At 41.5% G+C, this 12,186-nt stretch overlaps 1 protein-coding gene across 1 annotated transcript in view; it reads left to right on the forward strand.

Annotated features, from left to right (window-relative positions):
* Positions 1–34: 34 nt before the first annotated feature.
* Positions 35–12,186, forward strand: part of LOC141047809 (cytochrome P450 2K1-like) — a 50,842-nt gene continuing 38,690 nt past the window's right edge. Inside the window, exons 1-2 of the mRNA XM_073543128.1 lie at positions 35–281; positions 12,001–12,163. Coding sequence (XP_073399229.1) covers positions 87–281; positions 12,001–12,163 — 358 coding nt within the window. The 5' untranslated portion in view covers positions 35–86. The remainder of the gene's footprint in view (positions 282–12,000; positions 12,164–12,186) is intronic.

Below are 12,186 nucleotides of genomic sequence, written 5' to 3' on the forward strand. Positions count from 1 at the left end.
ATTAACACATGTAGGAAAAAGAAGCCCAAGTGTATAAATATAAGGACAGCAGCACAATCAGAACAGACTCCTACCAGTACTTTGCTATGGCATTTATTGCCTACTTTTTGGCTAGAGCCGATGTGTTGGTATACTTTTCAATTTTCATTGCACTGTTCATCTATTGGATAAATGGAATTAAGAAGAGCACAGCAAAGATGCCCCCTGGACCTATGCCTCTGCCTGTCATTGGAAATCTCCACCTGGTGGACCTGAAGAGACCCCACGAATCTCTGATGCAGGTAGGATACTGTACTTGCTGTATAGTCAAGAAGGGTTCAACAGTATTTAGTTGGGGGCAAAGGAATTGGGGGTGGTTTCTGAATGAGACAGGTACAGTTGGATTCATGTTGGGCATTAAGGGTCTGGAGGTCTTTTTCTTGGCTGCATTATACACAAACTATTGATGTGACTGGGCACCATTTCCCCTGTGGTGGTGAGGCAGAGACAATGAATACTTACTGTCAGATTTCCCTGAAATAATAGCTTATCACTGGAGCTGTCTGCAGGTGGACAGTTTATGATCAACCAATTGTCAAGAGACCATCTATTGAAATATAGATGGTTCAAAGTCAAGAACCCCCTTGAAGAGACTTGTCATGTTCAGTGGCGCACCACCAATATCAGTAGACCACACGGCCTCTATGGGGCCCGTGAGTTGGGGAGCTTGGTGCCAGCATCGGACCCACCCCACCCAGCATCATACTTTCAACTGTATTTGCGATGACGCTGCTGTTGTAAACAATGATGGGAGAGGGAGCCGTCACCTGATGCTCTCTCTCCCATCATTCCCCCCTTTGCGTCTGAGCTCTGTGACATCTCAGCAAAGAGGGCTCTAATGATGTCACTTCAGCGTTCCCTCTGTAATGGGTCAGAAGGCCAGAGATTGCAGAGACCGAAGAAGCAGGGGAACTGGGAGAGGCGAGTATTTATTTTTTATGTATCGAGCGCTATGTGGGGCCTATTATACTGAATGAAGGAATGTATGGGCCAATTATAGTGTATGGAGCACTATGTGGAGCCTATTATACTGTGTGGAGCACTATGTGGGAATTATTATATTGTATGTAGCATTATGTGGTGCCTATTATACTGTATCGAGCACTTTGTAGTGCCCATTTTTCTGTATGGAGAACTATGTGGTGGCCATAATACTGGATTGAGGACTATATGCGGCCCTTAATACTGTATTGAGGGCTACATGGGGCCCATAAGACACTATGGAATGCTATGTGGTGCCCATAGTACTGTATGAAGGGCTATGTGGTGCCCATAACACTGTATGAAGGGCTATGTGGTGCCTATAGTACTGTATGAAAGGCTATGTGGGGCAAATAATACTGTATGAAGGGCAATGTGGGGACCTTAATAATGTATGAAGGGTTACGTGGGGCCCATAATACTGTAAGGAGGGCTATGTGGAGTCCATTATATTGTTTGAAGGGCTATGTGGGAGCTGTTATACTGTATGTAAGCAATTATACAGTGTGAAGGTTTTTTTTGGGATCCATAATACTGTGTAGGGGGCTACGTGTGGGTCAATATTTTGCTTGTAGGGCTGGGTGAGGGCCATTATACTATTTGGAAGGCAAGAGGGGCCTTTTTGCAGTGTGGATTGTTGTATTGGGGCCATTATACTGTATGGAGGGCTGTGTGACGATCACCATTGAGACATCATACTGTGTGTTGGAGTCACCATATTTTATCGAGGGTCAGTAGGGTCATCATACTGTGTATGTACTGTGGAAGAATTCACTGTAAGGTATCATACTGTGTTTCAGAGGGACACTATAGTTGGCATCATACTTTATGGAAGCAATGACCACCATGAATTAGAAAAGCCAAATCTGCCCTGATCAACTAACTGATCACTGAACCAGAATATTTGGGGTGTGCATCCTCTTTAATAAAGTTCATTGTTGGAATCAGGGTTTTTTGTTTGGTTCTTTTTCACGACACTTTGCAAAAAACTATTTTATCAGTTCCTAGAAGCTGTGGGAAATGTAATTTGTATAGATGGCGGAGGTCTTCATTGGTAGCAGGACCCTGCCTTCTGCACAGGTGGTATGTCTTCTGCTAATAGCAGAGCTTCAAAGTTCAGCTTAATGAACTTTTTCTTTCATGAGTGGCTATGCTAGTACATTTTATTGGTTAACATCTGAAAAAGTGCAAAATACGTGGACATATGAAAATATCAAAGAATAACTAAATTTTTATGCATTTTTTTATATTTCGCAGGCACTTTTCATGTTTGTAGATTAGTAGGGGATTACAGTCCTGAGATCTTCTCAAAGCAGTGAAAAGTTGGCAGAGAAGTGTGCAGAGTTGAAGGCAGGAATGCAAAGCTCCTGCCCGAGTGAGCACACAGGACAGAGTACGGATACATTAGAAAGTGATAGGCTTTCTATTATATCCATACTCCATTTTGGGTACTCTTGTGAGCAAGAGTTGTGCACTTCTCCCTCTTGTATGGCCCACTTCTCTGCTGTGTTTTGAGCGATCGGTGAGGGTCTCAGGATTCAGGCTCCCACTGTACAGTGTCTACAAAATATTAAAAAATGCATAAAAGTTATGAGACTCTTTAAATAGTTGATTATTAGGATCGCTGATTACAGTTTTGACTGCAACTGAACTCAGAACAAATTGGTCTAAACTCAATACTCAATGAATGTGCTGATTCATCATGAGCCGCTAAACTGAGTTTCATGAGATACAGTTTTGTAATCTACTCAATAAAGTGTGGTTTGTACTGTATTAATGAATAAATATGCATGTTGGCCAGCAGTTGTGGGTGTCTTTGTCCTTTAAACATGACTGCATACCGTGCACTATCTTACCTATGCAGGGTGCAACTACTTTAGAGCCACATATTGTTTTCTCAGGTCTACTGGTGGACACCACAGTTTCTTGTAAGACTTCCAGTTCAGGCCACTGCTTACCTCCAGCCACAGTTTCTCAAACTGTCTCTAACTGTATTACCGCTTAGCGTCCAAGCTATGGCTCCTCTCTTACTGTCTCAGCAGCCGTTTCAAAGCAGGCAGACCTATGCATTCAAGTCCCTAAGGTCACCATTGAACTTCTAAGTCCAGGTTCCAGCCTTAGGTCAGGAAATCACTTCAGTTAGCTTTGATCCTTCAAACACTAGCTATTTCTAACTATCTACTGTCAGGCTTACATTTTTTGCTGATCCGATCAAGTCTTTAGGCCTCTTGATCTCTAACTTTAGTGTTAAGGCAACATCCATCCTCCCAGTGAGTGGACATGGAGCAAGGAGATTGAACAGGATTTTACAGGGGAACAACTGGCTACGTTGATGGTGCTGTCAGCAACATTTTGGGTTTCTTGACCATATGGAGTGAATTACCTGGATGAAGGAATCCTTGCTAGAGATGGGTTGCGAAAACAGGAAAATAAATATTTGGTACATGCCTTGCTACACTATTCAATAGAGCTTTAAACTAAGGCAATATGGGATAGGAAAAACTATGCAGCTAATGATTTCTAATGAGAACCTTGCTATTAAAAGTGGAAATAATGAACAAAGACAACAAATTCTGAATGAAAATAGAGGAGCAAGTAAAAACGACTGCAAACTAAAATGTGTCTATTCAAATACACAGAGCATGGGAAACAAACAAGCAGAATTGGAAGATACAATGTTATAGGCATCACTGAAACTTGGTGAGATGATGCACATGATTGGAATACAAACCTTGAAGACTACAACTTATTTATAAGAAAGAGGCTTGAAAAAGGGGGAGGAGGTGTTTAATTGTAAATTAGGAAAGCATATTTCTCCACAGAGATTCAAGCTTCAGAGAATGGTAGCTCTGTGGAAACTGGGTAAGAATACAAGTAGAGAAGAACAGAAAGGACACTGTTGTAGGTCTTTACTATAGGCCACCTGGACAGACTGAAGAATATATGAACTCTTTTTACATCAGATGTCTTTGTTCTAAAAAAAATGACATAGTGATCGTCTGAGATTTTAACTATCCAGATATTTGTTGGAATCTCTCAGGAAAGGCAATAGGTTCAGAAAATTTTTATCTTCACTCACTGACAAATTTATCTTTCAAAAGGTAGAAGAGAGAACGAGGGTATATGACATCGTGGACCTAATTCTTTTCAACAGGGAGGAAATGGTTGAGGAAGTAAAGGTGGCTTGGAATTTAAGAGGTAGCTATCATTCTATTCTCGAATTTTGAATTATAAGAGGAGGAAGACCTGCGGCTTCAAGGACTTAGACTTTAACCCCTTCCTGACATCCGACGTACTATCCCGTCCATGGGACCCGGGCCCCTATGCCCATGGACGGGATAGTACGTCTACCGCGATCAGCGGCGCCCACTTGATGAGCGCCGCTGATCGCGGCCGGGTGTCAGCTGATTATCACAGCTGACACCCGGCACAATGTGTCAGGGGTGGTAACGGACCGCCCCCGACACGTTAACCCCTTGCACACCGCGGTCAAACATGATCGCGGTGTACCGGGGGTTAAAGGGAAGCATCGGCAGGGAGGGGGCTCCCTCCGTGCTTCCCTGAGCCCCCCACGGCAGCGCAATGTGCAGCGCTGCTGCGAGGGGCTCCTTTCCTGCAGGCCCCCAAATCCAAGATGGCTACGGGGGCCTTCGGGGGGCCTGCAGGAAGCTGGCTTCCTCAGTGACTGCAAAGCGCAGGCATGAGGAAGCCTTCTGCACTGCCTGTGACAGATCGCTGATCTGTCACAGTGATCCGTGATGTGACAGATCAGCGATCTGTCACAGGACAGTGATGTCCCACCTGGTACTATTTAATAAAGTTAAAAAAAAATTAAAAAAAGTGTTAAAATAATTTAAAAAAAATCGCCAAATAAATTAGAAAAAGAAAAATATTCCCCCAAATAAATCCATTTTTTGGAAATAAAAAAACCCAAAACAATAAAAGTACACATATTAGGTATCGCCGCGTCCGTAACGACCCGCCCTATAAAACTGTCCCATTAGTTAACCCCTTTAGTGAACCCCTTAAAAAATAAAAATAAAAAACGAAGCAAAAAATAATGATTTATTATCATACTGCCAAACAAAAAGTGTAATAACGTGCGATCAAAAACACGAATATAAATATCCATGGTACCGCTGAAAACGTCATCTTGTCCCGCAAAAAACGAGCCACCACACAGCATCATCAACGAAAAAATAAAAAAGTTATAGCTCGCAGAATAAAGCAATGCAAAAATAATTATTTTTTATATAAAATAGTTTTCATTGCATAAAACCGACAAAACATAAAAAAACGACCTAAATGAGGTATCGCTGTAACCGTACTGACCCGAAGAATAAAACCGCTTTATCAATTTTACCGCATGCGGAACGGTGTAAATGCACCCCCCCAAAAGAAATTCATGAAATGCTCGTTTTTGTTCATTCTGCGTCCCAAAAATCGGAATAAAAAGCGATCAAAAAATCTCACGTGCCCGAAAATGGTACCAATAAAAATGTCAACTCGTCCCGCAAAAAATAAGACCTCACACGACTCGGTGGGTCAAAATACGGAAAAATTATAGCTCTCAATATGTGGTGATGCAAAAACTATTTTTACAATAAAAAGCGTCTTTTAGCGTGCGACAGCTGCCAAATATAAAAACCGCCATAAATAGTAAATCAAACCCCCCCGTTATCACCCCTTAGTTAGGGAAAAATAATAAAATAAAAAAAAGTATTTATTTCCATTTTTCCATTATGGTTAGGGCTAGGGCTAGGGTTAGGGCTAGGGTTAGGGCTAGGGTTAGGGTTAGGGCTGAGATTAGGGTTAGGGGTGTGTTGGGGTTCGGGTTGGAGTTAGAATTGGGGGGTTTCCACTGTTTGGGCACAACAGGGGCTCTCCAAATGCAACATGGCGTCTGATCTCAATTCCAGCCAATTCTGAGTTGAAAAAGTCAAATGGTGCTCCTTCCCTTCCAAGCTCTGCCATGCGCCCAAACAGTGTTTTACGCCCACATGTAGGGTATCAGACTACTCAGGACAAATTGCAAAACAATTTTTGGGGTCCAATTGGGGGCAAAAATATCATCTATGTGGAAAAAAATGATTTTTTTATTTTCACGTCCGAGCGTTATAAACTTCTGTGAAGCACTTGGGGGTTCAATGTGCTCACCACACATCTAGATAAGTTCCATGGGGGGTCTAGTGTCCAAAATGGGGTCACTTGTGGGCAGTTTCAATAGTTTAGGTACATCAGGGGCTCTCCAAACGCACATGACACCTGCAGACCATTCCATCAAAGTCTGCATTCCAAAACGTCACTGCTTCCCTTCTGAGCCCCGACGTGTGTCCATACAGTAGTTTTCTCCCACATATGGGGTGTCAGCGTACTTATGACAAATTGGACAACAACTTTTGGGGTCCAATTTCTCCTGTTACCCTTGGGAAAATGAAAAAATTGGGGACTAATTGATCATGTTTGTGGAAAAAATAAGATTTTTTTATTTTCATGCCCGGGCATTATAAACTTCTGTGAAGCCCTTGGGGGTTCAAAGTGCTCACCACACATCTAGATAAGTTCCTTAGGGGGTCTCGTTTCCAAAATGGGGTCATTTGTGGGGGGTTTCCACTGTTTAGGTACATTAGGGGCTCTCCAAAGGCAACATGACACCCGCAGAACATTCCCTCAAAGTCTGCATTCCAAAACGTCACTACTTCCCTTCCGAGCCCCGACGTGTGTCCATACAATAGTTTTCTCCCACATATGGGGCGTCAGTGTACTCAGGACAAATTGGACAACAACTTTTGGGGTTCAATTTCTCCTGTTACCCTTGGGAAAATAAAATAATTGGGGACTAATTGATCATGTTTGTGGAAAAAAAACGATATTTTTATTTTCATGCCCGGGCATTATAAACTTCTGTGAAGCCCTTGGGGGTTCAAAGTGCTCACCACACATCTAGATAAGTTCCTTAGGGGGTCTCGTTTCCAAAATGGTGTCATTTGTGGGGGGTTTCCACTGTTTAGGTACATTAGGGGCTCTCCGAAGGCAACATGACACCCGCAGACCATTCCATCAAAGTCTGCATTCCAAAACGTCACTACTTCCCTTCCGAGCCCCGACGTGTGCCCATACAATAGTTTTCTCCCACATATGGGGTATCAGCATACTCAGGACAAATTGGACAACAACTTTTGGGGTCCAATTTCTCCTGGTACCCTTGGGAAAATAAAAAAATGGTGACTAAAAGATCATGCTTGTGGAAAAAATACAAATTTTTTATTTTCATGCCCGGGCATTATAAACTTCTGTGAAGCACTGGGGGGTTCAAAGTGCTCACCACACATCTAGATAAGTTCCTTGGGGGGTCTAGTTTTCAAAATGGTGTCATTTGTGGGGGGTTTCCACTGTTTAGGTACATCAGGGGTTTTCCAATCGCGACATGGTGTCCGATCTCAATTCCAGCCAAAAACGTCAAATGGCGCTGCTTCCCTTCCGAGCTCTGCCATGCGCCCAAATAGTGGTTTACCCCACATGTGGGGTATCAGCGTACTCAGGACAAATTGCACAATAACTTTTAGGGTCCTGTTACCCTTGGAAAAATAAGAATTGAGGCTGAAAAGATCATTTTTGTGGAAAAAATATGATTTTTTAGTTGTACGGCTGTATGTTATAAACTTCTGTGAAGCCCTTGGGGGTTCAAAGTTCTCACCACACATCTAGATAAGTTCCTTGGGGGGTCTAGTTTCCAAAATGGTGTCATTTGTGGGGGGTTTCCACTGTTTTGGTACATCAGGGGTTTTCCAATCGCGACATGATGTCCGATCTCAATTCCAGCCAAAAACGTCAAATGGCGCTGCTTCCCTTCCGAGCTCTGCCATGCGCCCAAATAGTGGTTTACCCCCACATGTGGGGTATCAGCGTACTCAGGACAAATTGCACAATAACTTTTATGGTCATGTTACCCTTGGGAAAATAAAAATTGGGGTGAAAAGGTCATTTTTGTGGAAAAAATAAGATTTTTTAATTGTACCGCTGTACGTTATAAACTTCTGTAAAGCCCTTGTGGGTTCAAAGTTCTCACCACATATCTAGATAAGTTCCTTGGGGGGTCTAGTTTCCAAAATGGGGTCACTTGTAGGGTGTTTCCACTGTTTAGGTACATCAGGGACTCTCCAAACGTGACATGGCGTCCGATCTGAATTCCAGCCAATTTTGCATTGAAAAAGTCAAATGACGCTCCTTCCATTCTGAGCTCTGCCATGCGCCGAAACAGTCGTTCCCCCCACATATCAGATATCAGCGTACTTAGGACAAATTGCACAATAACTTTCGCAGGCCAATTTCTCCTGTTACCCTTGGTAAAATAAAAAAAATTGAACCTGAAGTATTTTTTTTGTGAAAAAAAGTTAGATGTTCATTTTTTTTTAAATATTCAAAAAAATTCCTGTGACGCACCTAAAGGGTTAATAAACTACTTGAATGTGGTTTTGAGCACCTTAAGGGGTGCAGTTTTTAGAATGGTGTCACTTTTGGGTATTTTTTATCATATAGACCCCTCAAAGTGGCTTCAAATGTGATGTGGTCCTAAAAATAAAATGGTGTTGTAAAAATGAGAAATCGCTGGTCAAATTTTAACACTTATAACTTCCTAACAAAAAAAAATTTTGGTTCCAAAATTGTGCTGATGTAAAGTAAACATGTGGGAAATGTTAGTTATCAAGTTTTTTGTGAGCTGTATCTCTGTGATTTAAGGGCATAAAAATTCAAAGTTGGAAAATTGCGAAATTTTCAAAATTTTCGCCAAATTTCCGTTTTTCTCACAAATAAACGCAAGTTATTTGAAAGAAATTTTACCACTAACATGAAGTACAATATGTCATGAGAAAACAATGTCAGAATCACCGGGATCCATGGAAGCGTTCCAGAGTTATGACCTCATAAAGGTACAGTGGTCAGAATTGTAAAAATTGGCCCGGTCATGAACGTGCAAACCACCCTTGGGGGTGAAGGGGTTAAGGTTAAACTTCAGAAAGGCCGATTTTAATAAGCTCAGAAAGAGGATAGGAAAGGTCCAATGACTGGATGTTCTAAATGTCAGAAATTTTCAATAAGGATGGGAGATTTTGCTAAGTGAAATTTTCACTGCACAATCAGTAACAATCCCAAAAAGAAGGGAGAATTGGAAGCATTTAAAGAGACCAGGATGGATGAACACAAAAGTCAAACACATGCCGAAAAGGAAAAAATAAATGAATATACAATGGAAAAAGTGGGTAATATCTAAAGAAGAACATAATGCTGTCTGCAGGGAATACAGGGCAAGCGTAAGATAAGCCACAGCCAGTAATGAAGTGAGGCTTGCAAGGGTGACCAAAAGCAATAAAAAGCAATTTTAAGGGTATGTCAAAAGTAAAAGAAAAGTCAAAGATGCTATAGGACTTTTGCGGAATGAAAAGGTTGAAGTGATCAAAAATGTTGCGGAGAAGGCCCAACTTTTAAATTCTTATTTTGTATTTGTGTTCTCTAAGAAAGCAAATGTATCTGATCTTCATTGTGCTATGGATGAAATAAAAGAATTTGTATAAAGTTTGTATAAACAGAGAGATGATAAGGGAACACAGCTAATTTAAATTAATTAAAATCTCCTGGTCCAGATGAATTACATCCCAGGGTACTCAGACTGTAAAAGGAGTTAGTGGACAATTTCAATTGATACACGTGAATTTCCTGATGAAGAAGTAACTCTGTACTTCGAAATGCGTTAAAATAAACCACCACCTTATTTTACCATACTGGGATATATGTCTCAAATCTGTCGGCAGCGCAAAATTGTCCACTAACTTCTTTTACAGTCTGATGTCTTATGGTCACTTGCTGACCCATGGATCTGCTGCAACTGACTCTCTACATTATTGAATAGCTTATTATTGAACAATTTAGTGAGATTCACATCCAATTAGAAGAGTGTTTCAAGTGGGGTACCACAAGTCTCTGTCCTGGCCCCAGTGTTATTCAACATTTTTTATAAATTACCTAGATAAGGAAACTGAAGGTAAACTAATCAAATTTGCAGATGATGCAAAGCTAGGAGGCATAGCTAGCACTAAGGCTACTTTCACACATCAGTTTTTTGCCGTCAGGCATGATCCGGCTTTTTTTAGAAAAAACGGATCCGGCATAAATTTTGGAGAACTGTAGAAACGGATCCGTTTTTTTGCTGGATCCGTCTCTGTTCCTGGGGGCTGGCCAATTGGATCTGAGCATGCGCAGACTTAAAAAAACCGGATCCGGTTGCTGGATCCGTCTTTTTCTGGATCCGGCGCATTCCGGCACCCATAGACTTTCATTGTAGCAAAAAGCTGGAAGCGCCGGATCCGGCGCTTCCGGCTTTTTCGCCGGAGACAAAAAACGTTACAGTAGACGTTTTTTCAAGACGCCGGAATGAGACAAGTTGCCGGATCCGGCAAAAAACGGATGAAACGCAATGCCATCCGGCACGATCCGGCGCTAATGCAAGTCAATGGGGAAAAACCGGATCCGGCATTGCATTTTGCCGGATCCGTTTTTTCCAAAAAAAGCCGGATCGCGCCTGAAGGCAAAAAACTGATGTGTGAAAGAGGCCTAAAGAAGACAGAGATAGGATTCAGAATGATCTAAATAAGCTTGAACAATGAGCAGCAACTAATAGATTCAACATCTAGGCAAGTAAAATGAAAATTACATCTACAGAATGGGAGGGCTAGAACTAAGAAACAGCATCTGTGAAAAGGACTTGTGCAGTCTGTGATCTATTAGTATACACATCAGTCAACAGTGTAATACAGCAGCAAAAAAGGCAAACACACTTCTGTGATGGATTAAGACAAGCATAGAGTCTAGAAGACGTGAAGTAATTATCCACTATAAAATCACATCCATACCACATAGTTTATCATTGTGGTTTGCCCAGATGAAGAGGTAGGATAACTTCAAAACGCATTGACAAATAAAAATAGCATCTTGCCTCCTTTTGTATATTGGATTCTCTGCAGCGTAGTTTTACACCCACTTTCATCTCCAAGTTTGTCTATTATCTGTTTGTTAGATCTGCTGCAACCGTCATTGCTTAGGCCTCTTTCACACTTCAGTTATTTGCATCAGTTACAATCCACCAAAAAGGCAGACAAGCGGATCCGTTCTGAACTGATGTGAACGGATGGCACAGGATCCGTTTTTAGACGGATCCTGAAAATGAGGAAATTTAAAGGAACCGCTGGCTGGGAAGGAGAGAGAGAGAGAGCGAGGGAGGGATGGAGAGAGAGAGAGAGAGAGAGAGATTTTTTTTTTTCCGGCACCCAGACAGATTTTGGGGTTAATTCAGTGTCTGGAGGATCCGCCGGAAAAAGAAACGTTGCAAGCTCCGTTTAGAAATCTTTGAGGATGGTGACGGACACTAACATTGTGGTGGATCCTCAAAAAAACGGATGTAACGGACGGCAATCAGTCATGATCCGCCAATAATGAAAGTCAATGGGGAAAAAAACGGATCCGCAAAGAAAAATGGCGGATCCGTTTTTTTTCTAAATTGGCGGATCTTGACTGATTGTCAAAAACGGAAGTGTGAAAGAGGCCTTACAAACTAACAAAGGGGTTGTGACTTTCACATCTCCCCAAGTTGAGCAAATCCAATTTTCTCTTTTTGTAATCTGGATAAGACCCTGTTGCTCTTATTGTCATTCCAGTTTTTATCTACACACATAAGATGGTTTATTGAATCCTGCATTGAGTTGTGGGCTGGACATGATGACCTATGATTCTATGGTGCCGTGACTGTGATCATTTCAAACTTTTTGCATATTCCCCAAGCTTTATGGTCTCAACAGCAACTGTGGCTTGTTGGAAGCTTATCTTTATTAGTTCTGTTTGAGTGACATTGTGGTATACAATTTTTGTCTCTACAGAAGTACTATTCAAATGAATGTTTTATATAACTAAAAAAATTATATTTTGCAGCTTTCTGAGAAGTATGGCGAAATATATACTTTGCACTTTGGACCGAAGAAAATGGTGATACTTTCTGGATATAAGATAATAAAAGAAGCACTTGTTACGCGAGCTGACGATTTTGGAGAACGAGCGATTGCTCCAATCTTCTATATTTTCTCTAATGAGCATGGTATTTATAGAACTATAATATTG

The sequence above is a fragment of the Dendrobates tinctorius genome, unplaced genomic scaffold, assembly GCF_039654945.1.
Source record: "Dendrobates tinctorius isolate UK_male_01 unplaced genomic scaffold, ASM3965494v1 ptg000129l, whole genome shotgun sequence".
Classification (NCBI taxonomy): domain Eukaryota; kingdom Metazoa; phylum Chordata; class Amphibia; order Anura; family Dendrobatidae; genus Dendrobates; species Dendrobates tinctorius.